At 53.2% G+C, this 15,311-nt stretch overlaps 2 protein-coding genes and 2 pseudogenes across 3 annotated transcripts; all 4 read right to left on the bottom strand.

Moving 5' to 3' along the window:
• Positions 1–766: 766 nt before the first annotated feature.
• LOC103641998 (C2H2-type zinc finger family protein) lies at positions 767–3,958 on the bottom strand. 2 transcript variants are annotated; one of them, XM_008665307.3, is made up of 3 exons: positions 3,801–3,958; positions 3,579–3,660; positions 767–3,491 (listed from the first exon to the last, which is right to left on the bottom strand). In XM_008665307.3, the coding sequence occupies exons 2-3, from the start codon at positions 3,636–3,638 to the stop codon at positions 1,740–1,742; spliced, it is 1,812 nt and encodes a 603-aa protein (XP_008663529.1). In that variant the 5' UTR covers positions 3,639–3,660; positions 3,801–3,958; the 3' UTR covers positions 767–1,739. The 2 variants fall into 2 exon arrangements, with proteins under 2 accessions (XP_008663529.1, XP_020401721.1); XM_020546132.1 differs by having other exon boundaries at positions 3,579–3,932.
• Positions 3,959–5,165: 1,207 nt separating this feature from the next.
• Positions 5,166–5,711, bottom strand: LOC103642903 (uncharacterized; annotated as a pseudogene).
• Positions 5,712–7,803: 2,092 nt separating this feature from the next.
• LOC103642904 (WUSCHEL-related homeobox 7-like) lies at positions 7,804–10,560 on the bottom strand (annotated as a pseudogene).
• A 388-nt stretch (positions 10,561–10,948) lies between these two features.
• Positions 10,949–12,412, bottom strand: LOC100283923 (beta-expansin 2). Its single transcript, NM_001156821.2, has 4 exons — positions 12,150–12,412; positions 11,957–12,069; positions 11,639–11,835; positions 10,949–11,550 (listed from the first exon to the last, which is right to left on the bottom strand). The coding sequence occupies exons 1-4, from the start codon at positions 12,382–12,384 to the stop codon at positions 11,217–11,219; spliced, it is 879 nt and encodes a 292-aa protein (NP_001150293.2). The 5' UTR covers positions 12,385–12,412; the 3' UTR covers positions 10,949–11,216.
• Positions 12,413–15,311: the final 2,899 nt, after the last annotated feature.

Genomic DNA, 15,311 nt, shown 5'->3' on the forward strand with positions numbered 1-15,311 from the left:
CACTGCTCTATGCTCTATCAGTTACAAGTATAGCCAAAATTACGATGCTTTGGTGAAAAATGTAAGAACTACACCCTAACTGAACAAGAGCCTAACTAATATACCCGAGCACGAGATGAAAAGAAAAAAAAAGATCTACATAGAACCAAACATGTATTCAAAATACCAGTGTTTGGTATATATTACCTTGAACTCAGTACACTAAAATCATGTTTACAAAGTCATACGAGATTCTAACAGAACAATTAAATTGACATGTACACCATTGAACTGAACCTAGACAAACGAGATTCAAATAGACTAAGGCTTGTGAAGTTGTCCAAGAACAGTTTCAAAATATGGACCGGTCATCTATAATTAATAATACTAAACCAGGTGCTTCCTTGCTAGTGTCATCATGCCTAGCTTTTATGGCAAGCTGTGTTTATTTTGTTTGGCATCACAGCTACCACAAAAATTGTCTTAATAGTAATCAAACAAAAATACCCTCTGTCCAATCACATATTATTGTCTAGTGATGCAAACCTATTATTATCTTATTCTCTGCTAACAAGAACATAATGACATTATTGGAGTGAGTTGAACCATTGGCAAGGAAGAAGACTGATCTAATCTTTATGGAGCTCATGGCCTAAACATTAACTGGGTCAGATGTGCTTTTCTATTCAAGCACAGCTCTGTGCTCTATCAGTTAAAATTAGAGCCAAAATTACGATGCTTTGATGCAAAATGTAAGAACTACACCCTAGCTGAACAAGACCCTAACTGATAACAAGAACCAAACATGTATTCAAAATACCAGTGTTTGGTATATATTGCCTCGAACTCAGTACACTGAAATCAGAACAATTAAATTGACATGTACACCATTGAACTGAACCCAGACAAACGAGATTCGAACAGATTCACAATGAAATGAACAAGATTGTACTGAACCATTGAGAGAACAGAGACAACGGAACTAAACAAGACTAACACAAATTAGACGAGAACTTACTGTAGGACTTTTGGACAGATGAGTAGCAAGCACAGATTACGTTTCACTGTTGCTTGTGGATGCTTCACGGTTGCCTGTGCATGAGGTTGGAGTGGGCGGGTGGCGGCCTTGCCTGTGGAATTTCCACGGGTGTTACACAAGGAGGATTTCTTAAATAGATGGTGGGCTTGCTGTAATCTGTGCTTGTTGTAGACCTAAGGTAGATGGCAAGCTCTAATGCCTCGAAGGGGATCCAAGCGTGAAGATGGTGGATGGAAGGGAGGCGCGTAGGTGTTCTTGTGGAAGGGAGGCGGAGATGGCTGGCCAATGGAATGGGATCGCTGCCGTTGGACGGAGGGCACCAAGGATGGAAGGGCCAATGGCGTCAAGGATGGAAGGGGATCCAAGCGCGATTCAAGGCGGGAGCGATGATCGTGGAGATTGCTTCCCTCTCCCCACGGCAGGCGTGGATTCCATCATGTTTCCTTGCATCGGGAGAGCGCACAGGGGGGCGAGGATCGCGGTGACAAGAGTGGGAGATGGGCAGTAAAACCACAGTGTACGCGTGGGAGAGGGGCAGCGGCAGCAGAACCATCGCGGGCTGGACGACGGTTGAACGGAATGGCGATGGACCGAGACATGGGGACCCACCTGTCATACGACCGATGGTGGGCAGAACACGGAGTGGTAGAACCACGGTGCACGGATGGTCTACGTTAGAGTCTTATAGAGTAGTAGAGAATAACTGATTTTTTAACCCCTGTCATCCATCATCTCCTCGGGCTGACGAGGAACCAATACCAACTTGTAGCCATGGTTGTGTAGACTCACCATCCATATTGACCACGTCTTTAAGATCGCTAATCTTAGCTTTCTTGATTATGATGCTATCCGCCTCATCTTCCTCAACCACCGCATCTGTGGTATGGCTACCCGTTGCTGCAGTTTTCTTTCGGTGGCTAACATTATTACTTGGTGCTGCGACAACTAGTTGCTTCAAGTGTACAGTAGATGCTATGTCGGGGCGCATTGTAGAAGCAGCTAGTGCTACAGCTGGATTTGCTGCTATTGTGAGGTCGAGGAGTGGCTCGGTGGCATCCACCGTTGGTTGGAGGGTATCGTCGTGGTGTTTAACTTCGCCGACGACGAGATCTTCAGTTAGGGGTGGGATGGCTAGTGGGTTACATGGATCTGACGTGTTTGAGGTGAGCCAGTGGCATCGTTTGTGACCTCCGAGTGCCTGCCCAGAGGTGAACAAGCGGTGGCATACTGAACACTCATGCATCTTCACGTTTTTCTTGCAATGCGCTGCGACGGTGAACGTGGTGGTGGTGGCTGATGCTGGATTGTGTCGTATGGGAACAGCATGTGCCATTGACAACGACGATGATGTTGCCTCATTACTTGTCCCTACATCGGTGTCGACGCTAGTGATAGCAAAAACTCTTGTGGCGGCGTCTACGCTTGCATCTGCATTATTGACAACAACGGCCTTACTATTGGTATCAGCAGCTATAGTAGGATTATTGATCGCTGTTTCGGTGGCATTGTTGTCGAACCTAGCAGCAAAACAACCTTTTACTTTCTTGTGGCTAGCCCGATGTCCTCCAAGAGCTTGGTGTGAGGTGAACACCTTCTTGCACGCCTTGCACTCAAAAACTCCACGTGATATGGGTGCGATGTATTGAGATACCGTAGCCGCTACCGTCGAAGGCAGCAGTGGCACAACTGGCTCTTGTGTTTGGGTTTGCGTGAAAAGAGAGATTGTTTGCGATTGAAATGGTAAAGGCTCTCCACCACCACCACCTTCACCAGTAGAGGCACATACTGGCTCCTTATGATGGTCGGCTGTAATAACGATCGTTTGGTCGTCGTTGTTGTTGGATTTGGACGACGAGAGCATGACAAGAAAATTTGCAAGCTCTTCGTCCTCGTCCCCTGACGTGCACCGCTCCGCCGACACCATGGTGGACGAAGGGTCATCTGTTCTGACGACACGACGCGATCTTTTCCCTTTTGACCATGCGGCTGCTGCCACTGCCGGGTCCTCCTCGCCGCCGCCGCCGGCTTCTGAGGCAGGCAGCGACGAACGTAGCGAGTCTGACCCATCCATCTCACCCTCTTCTCCCTCGCCGCCCTCTGATGAGTTGCATTTCCCGTGTTGAAGGAAAAGATCCCACGACGTGAACTCCTTCCCGCAGTTCTTGCAAACCTGACAGCTCCTGATCAACCTATTCGGATTCGCCCGGAGCGCGTACGCGTGAGTCGCCGACGACGTTCCCGCCACGTCCCACTGATCTGCCCCAGTGCACCGCGCGGGCGCCGTCGGCTCTTCGTCGAGCGAGTCGTCGTCGTCGACGCCGAACCCATCAACGTCGCTAGCGCCATGAGCTCTCATATGTCCACCGAGCGCACTGCCGCACGTGAATCCCTTGTTGCATACTCGACAGAAGTGCTTGTACTCCGGTGGCGGCCTAGACGGCTGCGGCGGTGACGGTGACGGAGACGGCGACATCTGGTTATGCATGGTAACATTCGCAAAGGTTAAACAAAGAAGAATAAAATATGGAACAAGTGCGCATACATACATGCATGCACGTACCAGGAACATTGACGATTCACACATCACCGCGTTTCTGAGTCGACGGTGTCTTCTGATCATATCTATGGCGCCACCGGCCTCTCTGGTGGCGACATACAGTACGTGCAGTGCAGTTGATCGACGATCATGCATGGTAACAGCATGTGGTGAGCTAGGGAGAAGAGGGGTAAACGAAGTGAATGCCATGCCAATTAATGCATGGAGAAAGAGGCACGTACGTACCGAGGATGATGGAGATTCACACATCGCCGCGAGACGACAGAGAGGTTAGTTGATGTGTGGTTCAACTTCTTCCGATGGATCGAGCTATAGCTAGCCAGCGCCACAACGCCCCTCTCTGGTGGTCACAGTTTCAACTTTGTTGATCGCTGTGTTTGCCATATATATATACGCACTCACATACAAAGCTTCTTTGGCAGCGTCGTGCTCGTTCTCCTGGTTAAGCTAGTGACACGTGGCAACGAAATGAGGGGTTGTTAGGTCCTCCAGTCGCGACGGGCACAGCTGTCAGCCTAAGAAATTGTGGAAGTGCGGCAAATATCCAAAACCACTGGTCCTTGTGAGAGTCAAGATGGACACGTGTAATGACGGTGAACCACTAGTTATTTCCAACAATTCGATGATACTATTTCTTCAGGGCAGTAGTTGTGGCATGATCGATCCGATCTTAATTAATCTAATTAAGTACCTATTTCGATGTGATGTGATCTGCTGTTCCTCTTTGAACCTATTTATGCATGGTTTCGACGAACATATTAAGAAATCTAAAAAAATCTATCTAATTACATAAAGTATATCTCATGATGTTACAGAAAACGGTAAAATAATTAATAAATAGGTACATAGAAAATTCATATCAGTGTCGGGTCCATGCATGCATGCCTAAGCTACAGCTAGTCAACAGTGATTATAGAGATGTTACTGTTGGTTGTGAGAGGCAGGCTAGCGTTGCTCAAATCAACACTGTCGGTTGCATGCAGTAACTAACCTGGTCGTGTATTAGACCCTATTTGTTTCAGATTATAATCTCTCCAGATTATGTAATTTAGTGCAAATAATCTATTAGGTAAACAAACAACTAAATTATAGGTTCAGATTATATAATTTAAAGTCCAGATTATGATAATCTCATAATCTCCTCAATAGTAGCTTATTTGTGATTATTTTGGCAAAAAACCCATACCCATTGTTATGTAAATAGAAATTACAATATATGTCATCCTTCTTTTCGCACCTCAAATAAACTAGGTGGGTGTCTGTGCGTTGCAACGAGAACATATAATATCATGGTAATTTATGTACCTGGTCGCACGACTGACTGACCCATCTGCCCCAAGCGCTCCTCGATCCTCATCCGTGCTCGCCAAGCGACGACACCCAAGATGGCAAGGCCACAGCCCACAGCACACCGGCGGCCACACCAAAGCCAAGCAAGCAGCTTAGGAACCCACGCGCTCGGCGCCTTGGACTTGCTGGGCGTGCGGTGGTTCGTTAGTGGCGGGATTTTTCCTTGCATTTCCCTGCCACCGTCTTGGCCCCTCTGCCCCTCGACGCCGTGCCAACGCCGCGGGAGCTATAGCCCCCGATTTAAAGTTCAGTTCGTGGGGGGTGATCGACGTATCCTGCCGATTGCCCAGACGCAGCACGCTCTCCGCCCAAAATTCGCATGCAACCCCGAGCGACGACGATGGGGGAGGGGTCGAAGGCGATGCTGGCCAAGCCCATCCAGCTCGCGGATCAGGTGGCGCAGCAGGCGGGCTGGCAGTGCCTCAGGGCGGACTGCACGGAGCTACAGTCCCGCGCCATGAAGCTCGCCGAGCTCCTGCGGCAGGCGGCGCGGGTCGAGCTGTACGAGCGCCCCGCCACGCGCGTCATGGTCGACACGGAGGGGGCGCTCCACAAGGCCGCGGGCATGGCCGCGCTCTGCTTCCAGAGTCACTCCTGCCTCCGCCGCTTCTTCACGCTCAACCCGGTGTCCGGGCTCCCGCGCACCCTCGCCCTACTCGACACCATGCTCGAGGACATCGCCTGGCTCATCCATGTCTCGTCCCCGCAGGTCGACGACGGCGACCTGCGGGGGCTCCCCAACATCACACAGAACGAGCCCGTGCTCGGCATGGTCTGGGACAACATCGCGTGCCTCCACACCGGCGGCCTCGCCGCGCGGGCCGACGCGGCCGCCACCCTCGCCTCCCTCGCCGTGGGCAACTCCTACTTCGCCAAGTACATCGTCGAGGAGGACGGCGTCGCGCCCCTTGTCAAGCTGCTCAAGGAAGGCACCGACGACGGGCAGGAGGCCACGACCATGGCGCTCAGCCTCCTCTGCCGCGACGAGGATAGCCTGCATAAGCTCCTCCACTCCGGGGTGTGCTCCATCTTCGCCGCTGCGCTCAAGGAGCCGCCAGTGCGCGTGCAGGCCATGGTCGTGGATGCCATCGCGTTGTTGCCGCGCCACAGCCACAAGTGCCAGGACCTATTCGCGCAGAGCAACGCCGTCCGGCATCTTGTCACCCACCTCGCTTCCACCCCGTCCGTACCACCGCCCTGCCCTGCACCTCGCCGCGCATCGCCTGTCCTCGCGCCCGCTGCGCTTCCTCCGCCGCTGCCTGCGTGTGCGCCCGCTCGGCCGCCCCGAGATCCGACGGGACCCGCGTGAGCTCCCGTGCTGCTCGCCCTGCGCCGCCGCGTCCCCGTCCCCCACCTCCCGCCTCTACGCCTGCCTCTCCTGCGCCACCGTATTCTGCCCCTCCCACGCTGCCACGCACGCCTCCGCCTCCACGAGGCCTAGCCACCAGATCGCCGTCGACGTCGACCGCGCTGAGCTCTTCTGCGCCGCCTACGAGGACCAGGTCTACGATCCTGACTTCGACCATGCCGTCTTCCTCGCCCAGTCCTCCTCACTTCTCCCCTCCACCTCCACCGCCTCCACCTCCCTGACCCTCCGCAAGCGCCGGCGCGTCGATTACTGTGCGTGGTTGCGGACCTCGAGCATCGCGGACGCGGAATGGGGAGAGGACTGGACGACAGCTGTTGAGGGCGTGGCAGGTTTCTCGGCGTGGTGGTTGTAGCTTTCGCGGGGGGGGGGGATGGGGGCGTGCGCGCAGAGGGGGGAGGCGGGGGCACAAGAGATGGTCTACAATATTGCCTTAATAGTTAGTAGAGATGTAGATATATATATTAAATGTAATATATCAAATGATGATTAATATTAATGACACAAAAATCGATAACCAAATTGATTCCATTAATTTGTCATTTTTCACAATCATGTGAGTGGTCTGAATAGACAAATGTAGCTCAAAGTCTAGTTCAGGAACAAAGGACTGTAGTCCTAGGCACACGACCATCAAAACAACTCAGTTCAATGTGAAAAGTACATTACTACAGACCCCTTTTCAAATGTTCAGATGTGCATTAAGACTAAAACTGAAACAAATCAAACACTTCATAACTTCAACAATGTGCAGCATAGCTTCAAGCTTGCATCAGAAAATGGGCTAGGTCTTTTCTTGCCATAATATGCCATCACATCTTCAAGCTTGCATGAGAAAATTGATCGGATCTTTTCTCTTCTTGACATAGTATGACATCACCTTGTCCAATGTCAACAGTTTGTACTAAGGACAACAATAGAGACTGCAACTTCTCAGCATCATATTTGGACATTATGATGAAGTACTAAAAATAAGGAGTAGAGTGATCAGCTTGCCTATAATTTTAAGTTGGCAACAATAAGATGGTGTACAACGAACAAAGCCTAGTGTCAGGTACTTATGTTGGCAGCCAAATCATCAGTATGCCTACCATTTGAAGATGACGTCAATCAGTAGCATACCCTAGTAGAAGAACCTATTTGCCTAGGTGTTGGAAGCACCAACTTCTGTCAATACTACTTTTTTATGGTAACAGTTTTAGAAATGAGCTTACTCGAGCTATATTAAATGTGACCATAACATTAGGTAAGACATGATTTCGATTGTTTGCGGATAGGGTGCTGCTTCTAATAGTTGCCACCAAGCAATGGTTAATTTGAATGTCTAGAAATACTACAAGACATAGAATTTCAGCACCTAGATTTTAGAGCGTGCTACACCATCCCATTTGTTATAGGTACTGCAACAATTTTTTGTCCATAAACCATAGTCCATCCTGAGAAAAAACGTGAGATTGAGAATCCAAGCAGATATGGATAAATAAAAGGAGTGTGGCTTCGGCGGGGGTGGCTCTAGAAGCAGCGCGCGGCCATGCCCGCAGCCTTGTGGAGCACCCGCTCCGTGTCGGCCATGACGCGCGCGGCGGGGCGCTCGTACAGCTCGACCCACGCCGCCTGCCGCAGGAGCTCGGCGAGCTTCATGGCGCGGGACCGTAGCTCCGTGCAGTCCACCCTGAGGCACTGCCAGCCCGCTTGATGCATACTACCCAACAACAAAGAATGCATAGCCATCCAAGTGTTAGCTTTGAACATTTGTGGCATTATTTTGGAATATAATCTCCATAAAGCCCTAATAGGTGCTATTTGTAATATAATTGTGTCAACATTTGGTAGGTATAAACATCAAAAGACTACAGACATATTAAACTAAATAGTCACCAAACCCCAAACATCTATGAACTAAACCATCGGTCCTTGCACGTGTCGCACTGGAAACACAACACCAGTCGGTCGTTGCTCCACGCATGACAGTCGATGCCATTCACCGTTGTGGCCACGCTAGACGCCGGGGATGCCTAGAACATGGCGTTGACGGGCTAGAGCACGTAGTACGCCAGCAGCTTGTAGCAACCAGAGTGCGCCGCTAGTGTTAGTGTTACACAAGAGAATATCAACAGAGTTTAAAATATTCCCTGTATGAAACAAAATAGGCGGATAATGACTGATTTTTTTCTTTTGCGATTATGCATAAACTCTATGACAAGAACCATGCTTTAGATGAAATTCATAATCACTAACCGAATTATGGACAGAAACCCATAATATATAACTAGGAAATCATCTACACGAGAGTTCTGAACCAAAACCCAAAGAATCCCCTTCTCTGTTTAACTTGTGGAATGCCGGTTGGGGACCAATTTCTCACACGATTGACCTTGTGTCGCATGATTCCACAGCATTTGCGCCTGAGGCCATAGAGAGGACTGCACTTTTAAGCCTCCACCGGATGCTCGAAAGAATTTGTCGCTAAAGAAACAATGGGAGCAGAAAATTATCCTGCTATTTTCTACCAGCGGACGATAGAGGTAAGGGAAAAACGTGCTGACGACAGAGGGATGGGCGGAGCCGATGGACCTGTGTAGGTGGGGATGTCGATGATGTCGCTATGCATCTTCTAGAACATATGATCATGAGCTAGCGGAGCCGACGGACTTGATGTTGCTCGAAGAGCTCGAAGTGCGCAGCGATCCACACGGTGCCCAGCGGGCTCTTCTGCGTGAGGACCTTGTGCGAGTAGAATATCCTCTGTGATCCCCTCCAAGTCACCGATAAAATGAAACTACTTGAAGAAAGATCCAATATAACTATGCAAGAGAAAGGACCTCCTAATCATGTGATGCGAAACACTGACAGTGACAGCCCCAATCCATACGAACACAATCCAAGCATACGATGATAAAATAATAATGTACTCAGGAAAAAAATGTACGGACTTTTAAAAATGGTACTCCAAGATTATCTTGCAGCAGATCATAGTTGACGACAACAGCATTAGTACTTAAAGGCAAAGCTGTGAGCCCAGCGGTCACCACGCTCGCAGCGGTTCCCGGCGACGCAGTAAGGGGCACCGCCATGGAAGTCGTCTCCATGGCCGCGCTATCTCCAAAGCCGTACTGCAGCAACCCCAGCGTCGTGTTGTGCTCATGCGCCGCGTCCCTTGCCACGGTGTTGGTCGTCGCGGTGGTATTGTTCTTGTGGTGCTGATGGTGATCAGCGCCGCCCACGGGCCAGAACTGCCCGAGCCTCGCCGGGCCCCAGGCGCATGTCCTATGACAAGTGACAGTCGGCTCTGTCACCTCGTTGCATAGCCCCAAGAACGCTCCCGCAGGCAACGCCGCCGGTGGCTGCTGCTGCACGGGCACGTCGTGCCTATACTGCCCCCGAGAATGGTGGCGTACCTCGACAGCCGACAGGAAGTAGCCTTGTGGCCACAACTGGAAGACGGGCTCGTCGGAGGCTACAGGGTCCTGCACCTTGTGCGCTGGCGACGCCGAGACCGACGCCACGGGGTGGGCTTGGTAGTACATTTGCGCACACGTCGCGCCGAGCGGCCCTGGAAAGTCCATGGCCGCTGCCGTCGTGAACATCGGCTGCGGCACCGGCTTGCTGGACCCAGAGGAGCGGTCGGAGGAGGACGAGGATGAGGAAGCTGGCGCCTGTGCTTGCGTGGGCGAGGCGAGCAGCTGGAATTGGTTCTGGATCAAGGACTGAGCTGCGGCTTGACGGGCGCCGCTGCCGCAGCGGCCCCGCAACCCGGCGCGCGCGCAAGGCCCAGCCCCAGCTGTCCGGTGCGCAGCTTGTTCTTGGAGCGGGACTTGCGGTTCTGGAACCAGTAGAAGACGTTGGCGTCGCCGACCTGGCCGTACTCCTGCAGGCGCATGCGGATGCGGGGGATCTCGTCGTGTGGCGGATTGACCATGCCGGAGTTGAAGATGGCCTCCAGAATCCGGATCTGCTCCGGCCTGGGGTTCCACTGGGGCTTTGGATCCGGGGTCCGCTCTTCGCCACCTACGCATGCACAAATCGAGAACTAAGATAATCAACCAGTACGTACATAGTCAGCTTCAGTTCACCCCTCGATCTTGATCCCCGTCTCGCTACAAATAAACACTACCTCTAAAACTGATAGGGGGCATCACGAATGTCGGGGCGGGGACCGCACGACAGACAGGGCCGCCGGCCATGGATGGTGGCGAGGCGTAGTCCAACGCAGACGCGAGGTCGAGCACCAAGAACGACCGACGATGGGAGCGGCGGGAGCAGGGGCATTGGTCATGGATTCCGGGTATCCCGGGCGCGACGCTGGGTGCGCGATGGTGGGGACGGTCGTAGGGGCGACAATCATGGCGCCGAGGTCGGGAAAATGGGGGCGTCGGGTTGGGGAGGCGGCCATAGCGGAGGCAGGCCGTGGGGTTTTAGCAGAGAGAGGTTCAGTTGGTTCACCAGTGGAGCGCGCGGGATGAGGACGGGGCGGGGGCTTATGCTGGTCTACACTATTGCCTTAATAGTTATAGAGATAGAGATAAACAAGGGTACTGTTGTCTTTGTGAATAATCTACATTTGTATAATCTAAACTAACAAACAGCTATATATAGATTATAATATATCTAGATTATAATCTGGATTATATAATCTATAAACTGAAACATGCTCTTAAATAAAGATATCATTATCGGTTTAGAAGAATAACATGAAGTGATGTTTGATATTACTGTCGGGTTAGAGCAACCGATACTAATATAAAAACATTAGTACATCACAAGGAAAACACACTGCGGTCTGTGTGGAGGGAGGCACCAAGACGTCGTTACATCGAACGCGTACGAATATACCTAAACCTCCTCTTCCAGATCGGCCTCTCGCGTTTTCCGGACGCACTTATAAAACCCAAGACCGAAGAAGAGATACGCACGCACGCACTGCCTCAGTAGCCGTAGTTCACGGTGGACCGGTAGGTCCTCCCGGCGGTCCACCCGGCGGGGATGGCGTTCCTGACGACGAGGACCTTGCCGGAGCCCGAGGTGACGCGGACCGAGAAGGGCGCACGGAGTGGCTGGCCGTTGTTGGAGTTGACGCGCCACACGGCGCCCCATGACTGCTGCATCGGCGCCCACGAGTCGCAGCCGGCTTGCATGATGTCCGCCGCGGAGATGTCGCCGTCGCCGGCCACGTACTCGATGAGAACGGCGAGGTAGTACGGGTTAGACCCCGCGTCCACCTTGAAGCTGACGGTCCTGCCGTTGTAGTTGCAGGCCACCCTGCACGCACAAGAGACAGGGCATCAGTACAGTGTCTCTACGTACAGTTTGCACGCACGACATTATTGTCAGCGCAACCACCGTGTACCTCCTGTATTGGATCTTGAGGATTCCGGCGGAGCGGAGGCGGTCGGCCATGCCTCGGTTGTTGGCCATGGCGCCGAAGGCCGTGCCGCTCATGTCGAAGTGCGCCGACTCGGCGAGGCAGGCACCGCCGGGGCACGAGTCGGTGACGGTGACGGTCACTGGCCGGCCGGAGCAGGCTCTGTTGCCCGTGCACCTAATCTGCAGAGTAGACGACGGCGGTCAACTCGAGTTAGACGGACGTGCGTGCGTGCGTGCGGTGGCACCTGATCTCACGGGAATATAGATATGCAGACGAAACTAACGGTGACGGTACACTGACTTGGTAGCATGCGCCGCATCCTTTGCCGTTCTTGAAGAGGGAAGGGCCGCCGGCCGCGATCATCGACTTGAATGGGCGCTGGCTGACGTCACCGTGATAACCACAAGCGCCACCTGCATCATGTAACGGAACTATATTGGGAAAAGGTCAACTGTTGCCTGAAGATTCATCCGCATTGGTCGGAGTCTGTTACCGTCGCTGCCGGCGCCGTTAGGGCTCCCGTACCACGTCGCGCCGCCGGAGGACCAGCCGCCGTAGCCTCGCGCCGACGACGACGCCCACAGGTACCTCCTGTTGGTGCCGTTCTGCGGCGAGTCCCTGACCACGGGCTCGGGGTTCTCGTGGCCGGAGGCAGAGCTGGCAACAAGTGGCAGGGTCGACAGCACGGCCACGACGGCAAATCGGAATGTGCTCGGACGACTAGCCATTGGTTGTATTCTATTTGTGATACGCTATAGGAGATGAGGGTCAAATGGCCAATGGACTGTATATATAGAGAGGTATAATTGGTGCTTGGTGGTGAGCCCAGTTCGTTTGCAAGACTGTAGCTCGATCATTTCGGGTGGTATATTAATATACTCGTATATACAGGATGACTTAGAAGTTCCTAACGTGGCAGCAAATATGCCGCATTATTGAGGCAAACGTGCGGGCATGATTGAAAGAAGAGCGGGCACATACGGTGGGTCGGTGGTTGTCAACTGAGCCCAATCGGCCGACCCCATTGGTAATGGAGGGTGACCGATGATTAGGAATTTTCAGTAGTAGTTTGACTTTTAAAATGGATAACATCGTGTTTATTTTTAGAATATAATATAAATGAATTATCCACATCATCTAACCAGTTTAAGCATTTGACTTAGGGGGTATTTAAATGCATTGTAGCTGGTATATAATTAGCTGCTAAAATTAGCCAAAGACATTCAAACAGTCCAGCTAATAGTTTAGCTATTAGCTACTTTTAGCAAATTAGCTAATAATTAGATAACAATTTGTTGGGTAGCTAATTCCACTAGCAATTTTTTAGACAACTAACTAGTAGATCTAGCGCATTCAAGCATCCTCTTAGACTAGTTGGTACATGTAACTTAATATATGATATCAAAGCCAGAAGCTACAAGTTTAAATTCTCGTTAACTCAATTAAAATAAAATAATTGTCAATCACTACTATTGAGTGCTAGAATATAATATAAGTGAATTATTCACCTCTTCCTATCAGCTTAATCTTTTTATATATATAATCTTAGCATGATGAACATAGCAGTGAGAAATGTGAATATAATCCACTAAGAAGAAGCCAAACCAGCGACAGACATATTGCCAGTAGAAGAAGCACGGACCGTCCGTTGCGATGCAGGAAAGGCACCACTCCTTCACCTATGTCGCGGACTCTCCATGTGCCGTAGAAGGCACCGTCAAACGGTACACCCCTAGTGATTGACACTGCCCAGATCGGCGCCAACACACTTTTTGGTGACTCCCCTTGCATTGTGTCGGGGACCATAATTAGGGGTACCCTCAAGACGCCTAATTCTCAGCTGGTAACCCCCATCAGCATAAAGCTGCAGAGGCCTGATGGGTGCGATTAAGTCAGGGATCGGTCCATACGAGCGACTCGATCACGCCTCGCCCGAGCCTAGCCTCGGGCAAGGGCAGCCGACCCCGAGGGGTTTCCGTCTCGCCCGAGGCCCCCCTTTTTAACGGCGGACACATCTCCGGCTCGCCCGAGGCCTTGCCTTCGCTAAGAAGCAACCCTGACTAAATCGCCGCACCGACCGACCAAATCGCAGGAGCATTTAACGCAAAGGTAGCCTGACACCTTTATCCTGACGCGCGCCCCCCGGCAGGGCCGAAGTGACCGCCGTCACTTCGCCGCTCCACTGACCGGTCTGACAGAAGGACAGCGCCGCCTGCGCCACTCCGACTGCAGTGCCACTTGACAGAGTGAGACTGACAGGCAGTCAGGCCTTGCCAAAGGCGCCATAGGAAACTCCGCTCCGCCCGACCCAGGGCTCGGACTCGGGCTAAAGCCCCGGAAGACGGCGAACTCCGCTCCGCCCGACCCAGGGCTCGGACTCGGGCTAAGGCCCCGGAAGACGGCGAACTCCGCTCCGCCCGACCCAGGGCTCGGACTCGGGCTAAAGCCCCGGAAGACGGCGAACTCCACTCCGCCCGACCCAGGGCTCGGACTCAGGCTAAGGCCCCGGAAGACGGCGAACTCCGCTCCGCCCGACCCAGGGCTCGGACTCGGGCTAAGGCCCTGGAAGACGGCGAACTCCGCTCCGCCCGACCCAAGGCTCGGACACGGGCTAAGGCCCCGGAAGACGGCGAACTCCGCTCCGCCCGACCCAGGGCTCGGACTCAGGCTAAGGCCCCGGAAGACGGCGAACTCCGCTCCGCCCGACCCAGGGCTCGGACTCGGGCTCAGCCCCCGGAAGACAACGAACTCCGCTTCGCCCGACCCCAGGGCTCGGACTCTGCTCTGGCCTCTGCCGAACAACCTCCGCCTCGCCCGACCCAGGAGCTCGGGCTCGGCCTCGGCCATGGAAGACAGATTCGACCCAGGCTTCGGAGGAGCCTCCACGTCGCCCGACCTAGGGCACAGGCCCGCCACGTCAACAGGAAGCGCCATCATCACTCTACCCCGAGCCGACTCGGGCCACAGAGAACAAGACCGGTGTCCCATCTGGCTAGCTCCGCCAGATAGGCAATGATGGCGCCCCGCTAGCCCTGTGACGACGACGGCTCTCAGCTCCCTTACGGAAGCAGGGGGACGTCAGCAAGGACTCAACCGCTCCGACAGCTGTCCCTCCGCCAGGCTCCATTGCTCCTCCGACAGCCACGACATAACACCAGCAGGGTGCCAAGATCTCTCCGGCTGCCACATTGGCATGTACTTAGGGCGCTAGCTCTCCCCCGCTAGACACGTAGCACTCTGCTACACCCCCATTGTACACCTGGATCCTCTCCTTACGCCTATAAAAGGAAGGACCAGGGCCTTCTTAGAGAAGGTTGGCCGCGCGGGGACGAGGACGGGGCAGGCGCTCTCTTGGGGCCGCTCGCTTCCCTCACCCGCGTGGACGCTTGTAACCCCCTACTGCAAGCGCACCCGACCTGGGCGCGGGACGAACACGAAGGCCGCGGGATTTCCACCTCTCTCACGCCCGTCTCCGGCCACCTCGCTTCCCCCCTTCGCGCTCGCCCACGCGCTCGACCCATCTGGGCTGGGGCACGCGGCACACTCACTCGTCGGCCTGAGGGACCCCCCGGTCTCGAGACGCCGACAGTTGGCGCGCCAGGTAGGGGCACGCTGCGTGTTGACGAGCAGTTTCCCGTCAAGCTCCAGATGGGCA

The sequence above is a fragment of the Zea mays genome, chromosome 10 (assembly GCF_902167145.1).
Source record: "Zea mays cultivar B73 chromosome 10, Zm-B73-REFERENCE-NAM-5.0, whole genome shotgun sequence".
Lineage (NCBI taxonomy): Eukaryota > Viridiplantae > Streptophyta > Magnoliopsida > Poales > Poaceae > Zea > Zea mays.

Excerpts from the sequence above, each read along its gene's own strand:
- LOC100283923 (NM_001156821.2), bottom strand. The coding sequence starts at position 12,384 with ATGGCTAGTCGTCCGAGCACATTCCGATTTGCCGTCGTGGCCGTGCTG. Across the intron at positions 12,070-12,149 it reads TAACGGCGCCGGCAGCGACG|GTGGCGCTTGTGGTTATCAC; the intron begins GTAACAGACTCC and ends TACATGATGCAG. Across the intron at positions 11,836-11,956 it reads GATGCGGCGCATGCTACCAA|ATTAGGTGCACGGGCAACAG; the intron begins GTCAGTGTACCG and ends TCTACTCTGCAG.
- LOC103641998 (XM_020546132.1), bottom strand. The coding sequence starts at position 3,824 with ATGTGTGAATCTCCATCATCCTCGGTACGTACGTGCCTCTTTCTCCAT. Across the intron at positions 3,492-3,578 it reads GTGAATCGTCAATGTTCCTG|ATGTCGCCGTCTCCGTCACC; the intron begins GTACGTGCATGC and ends ATGCATAACCAG.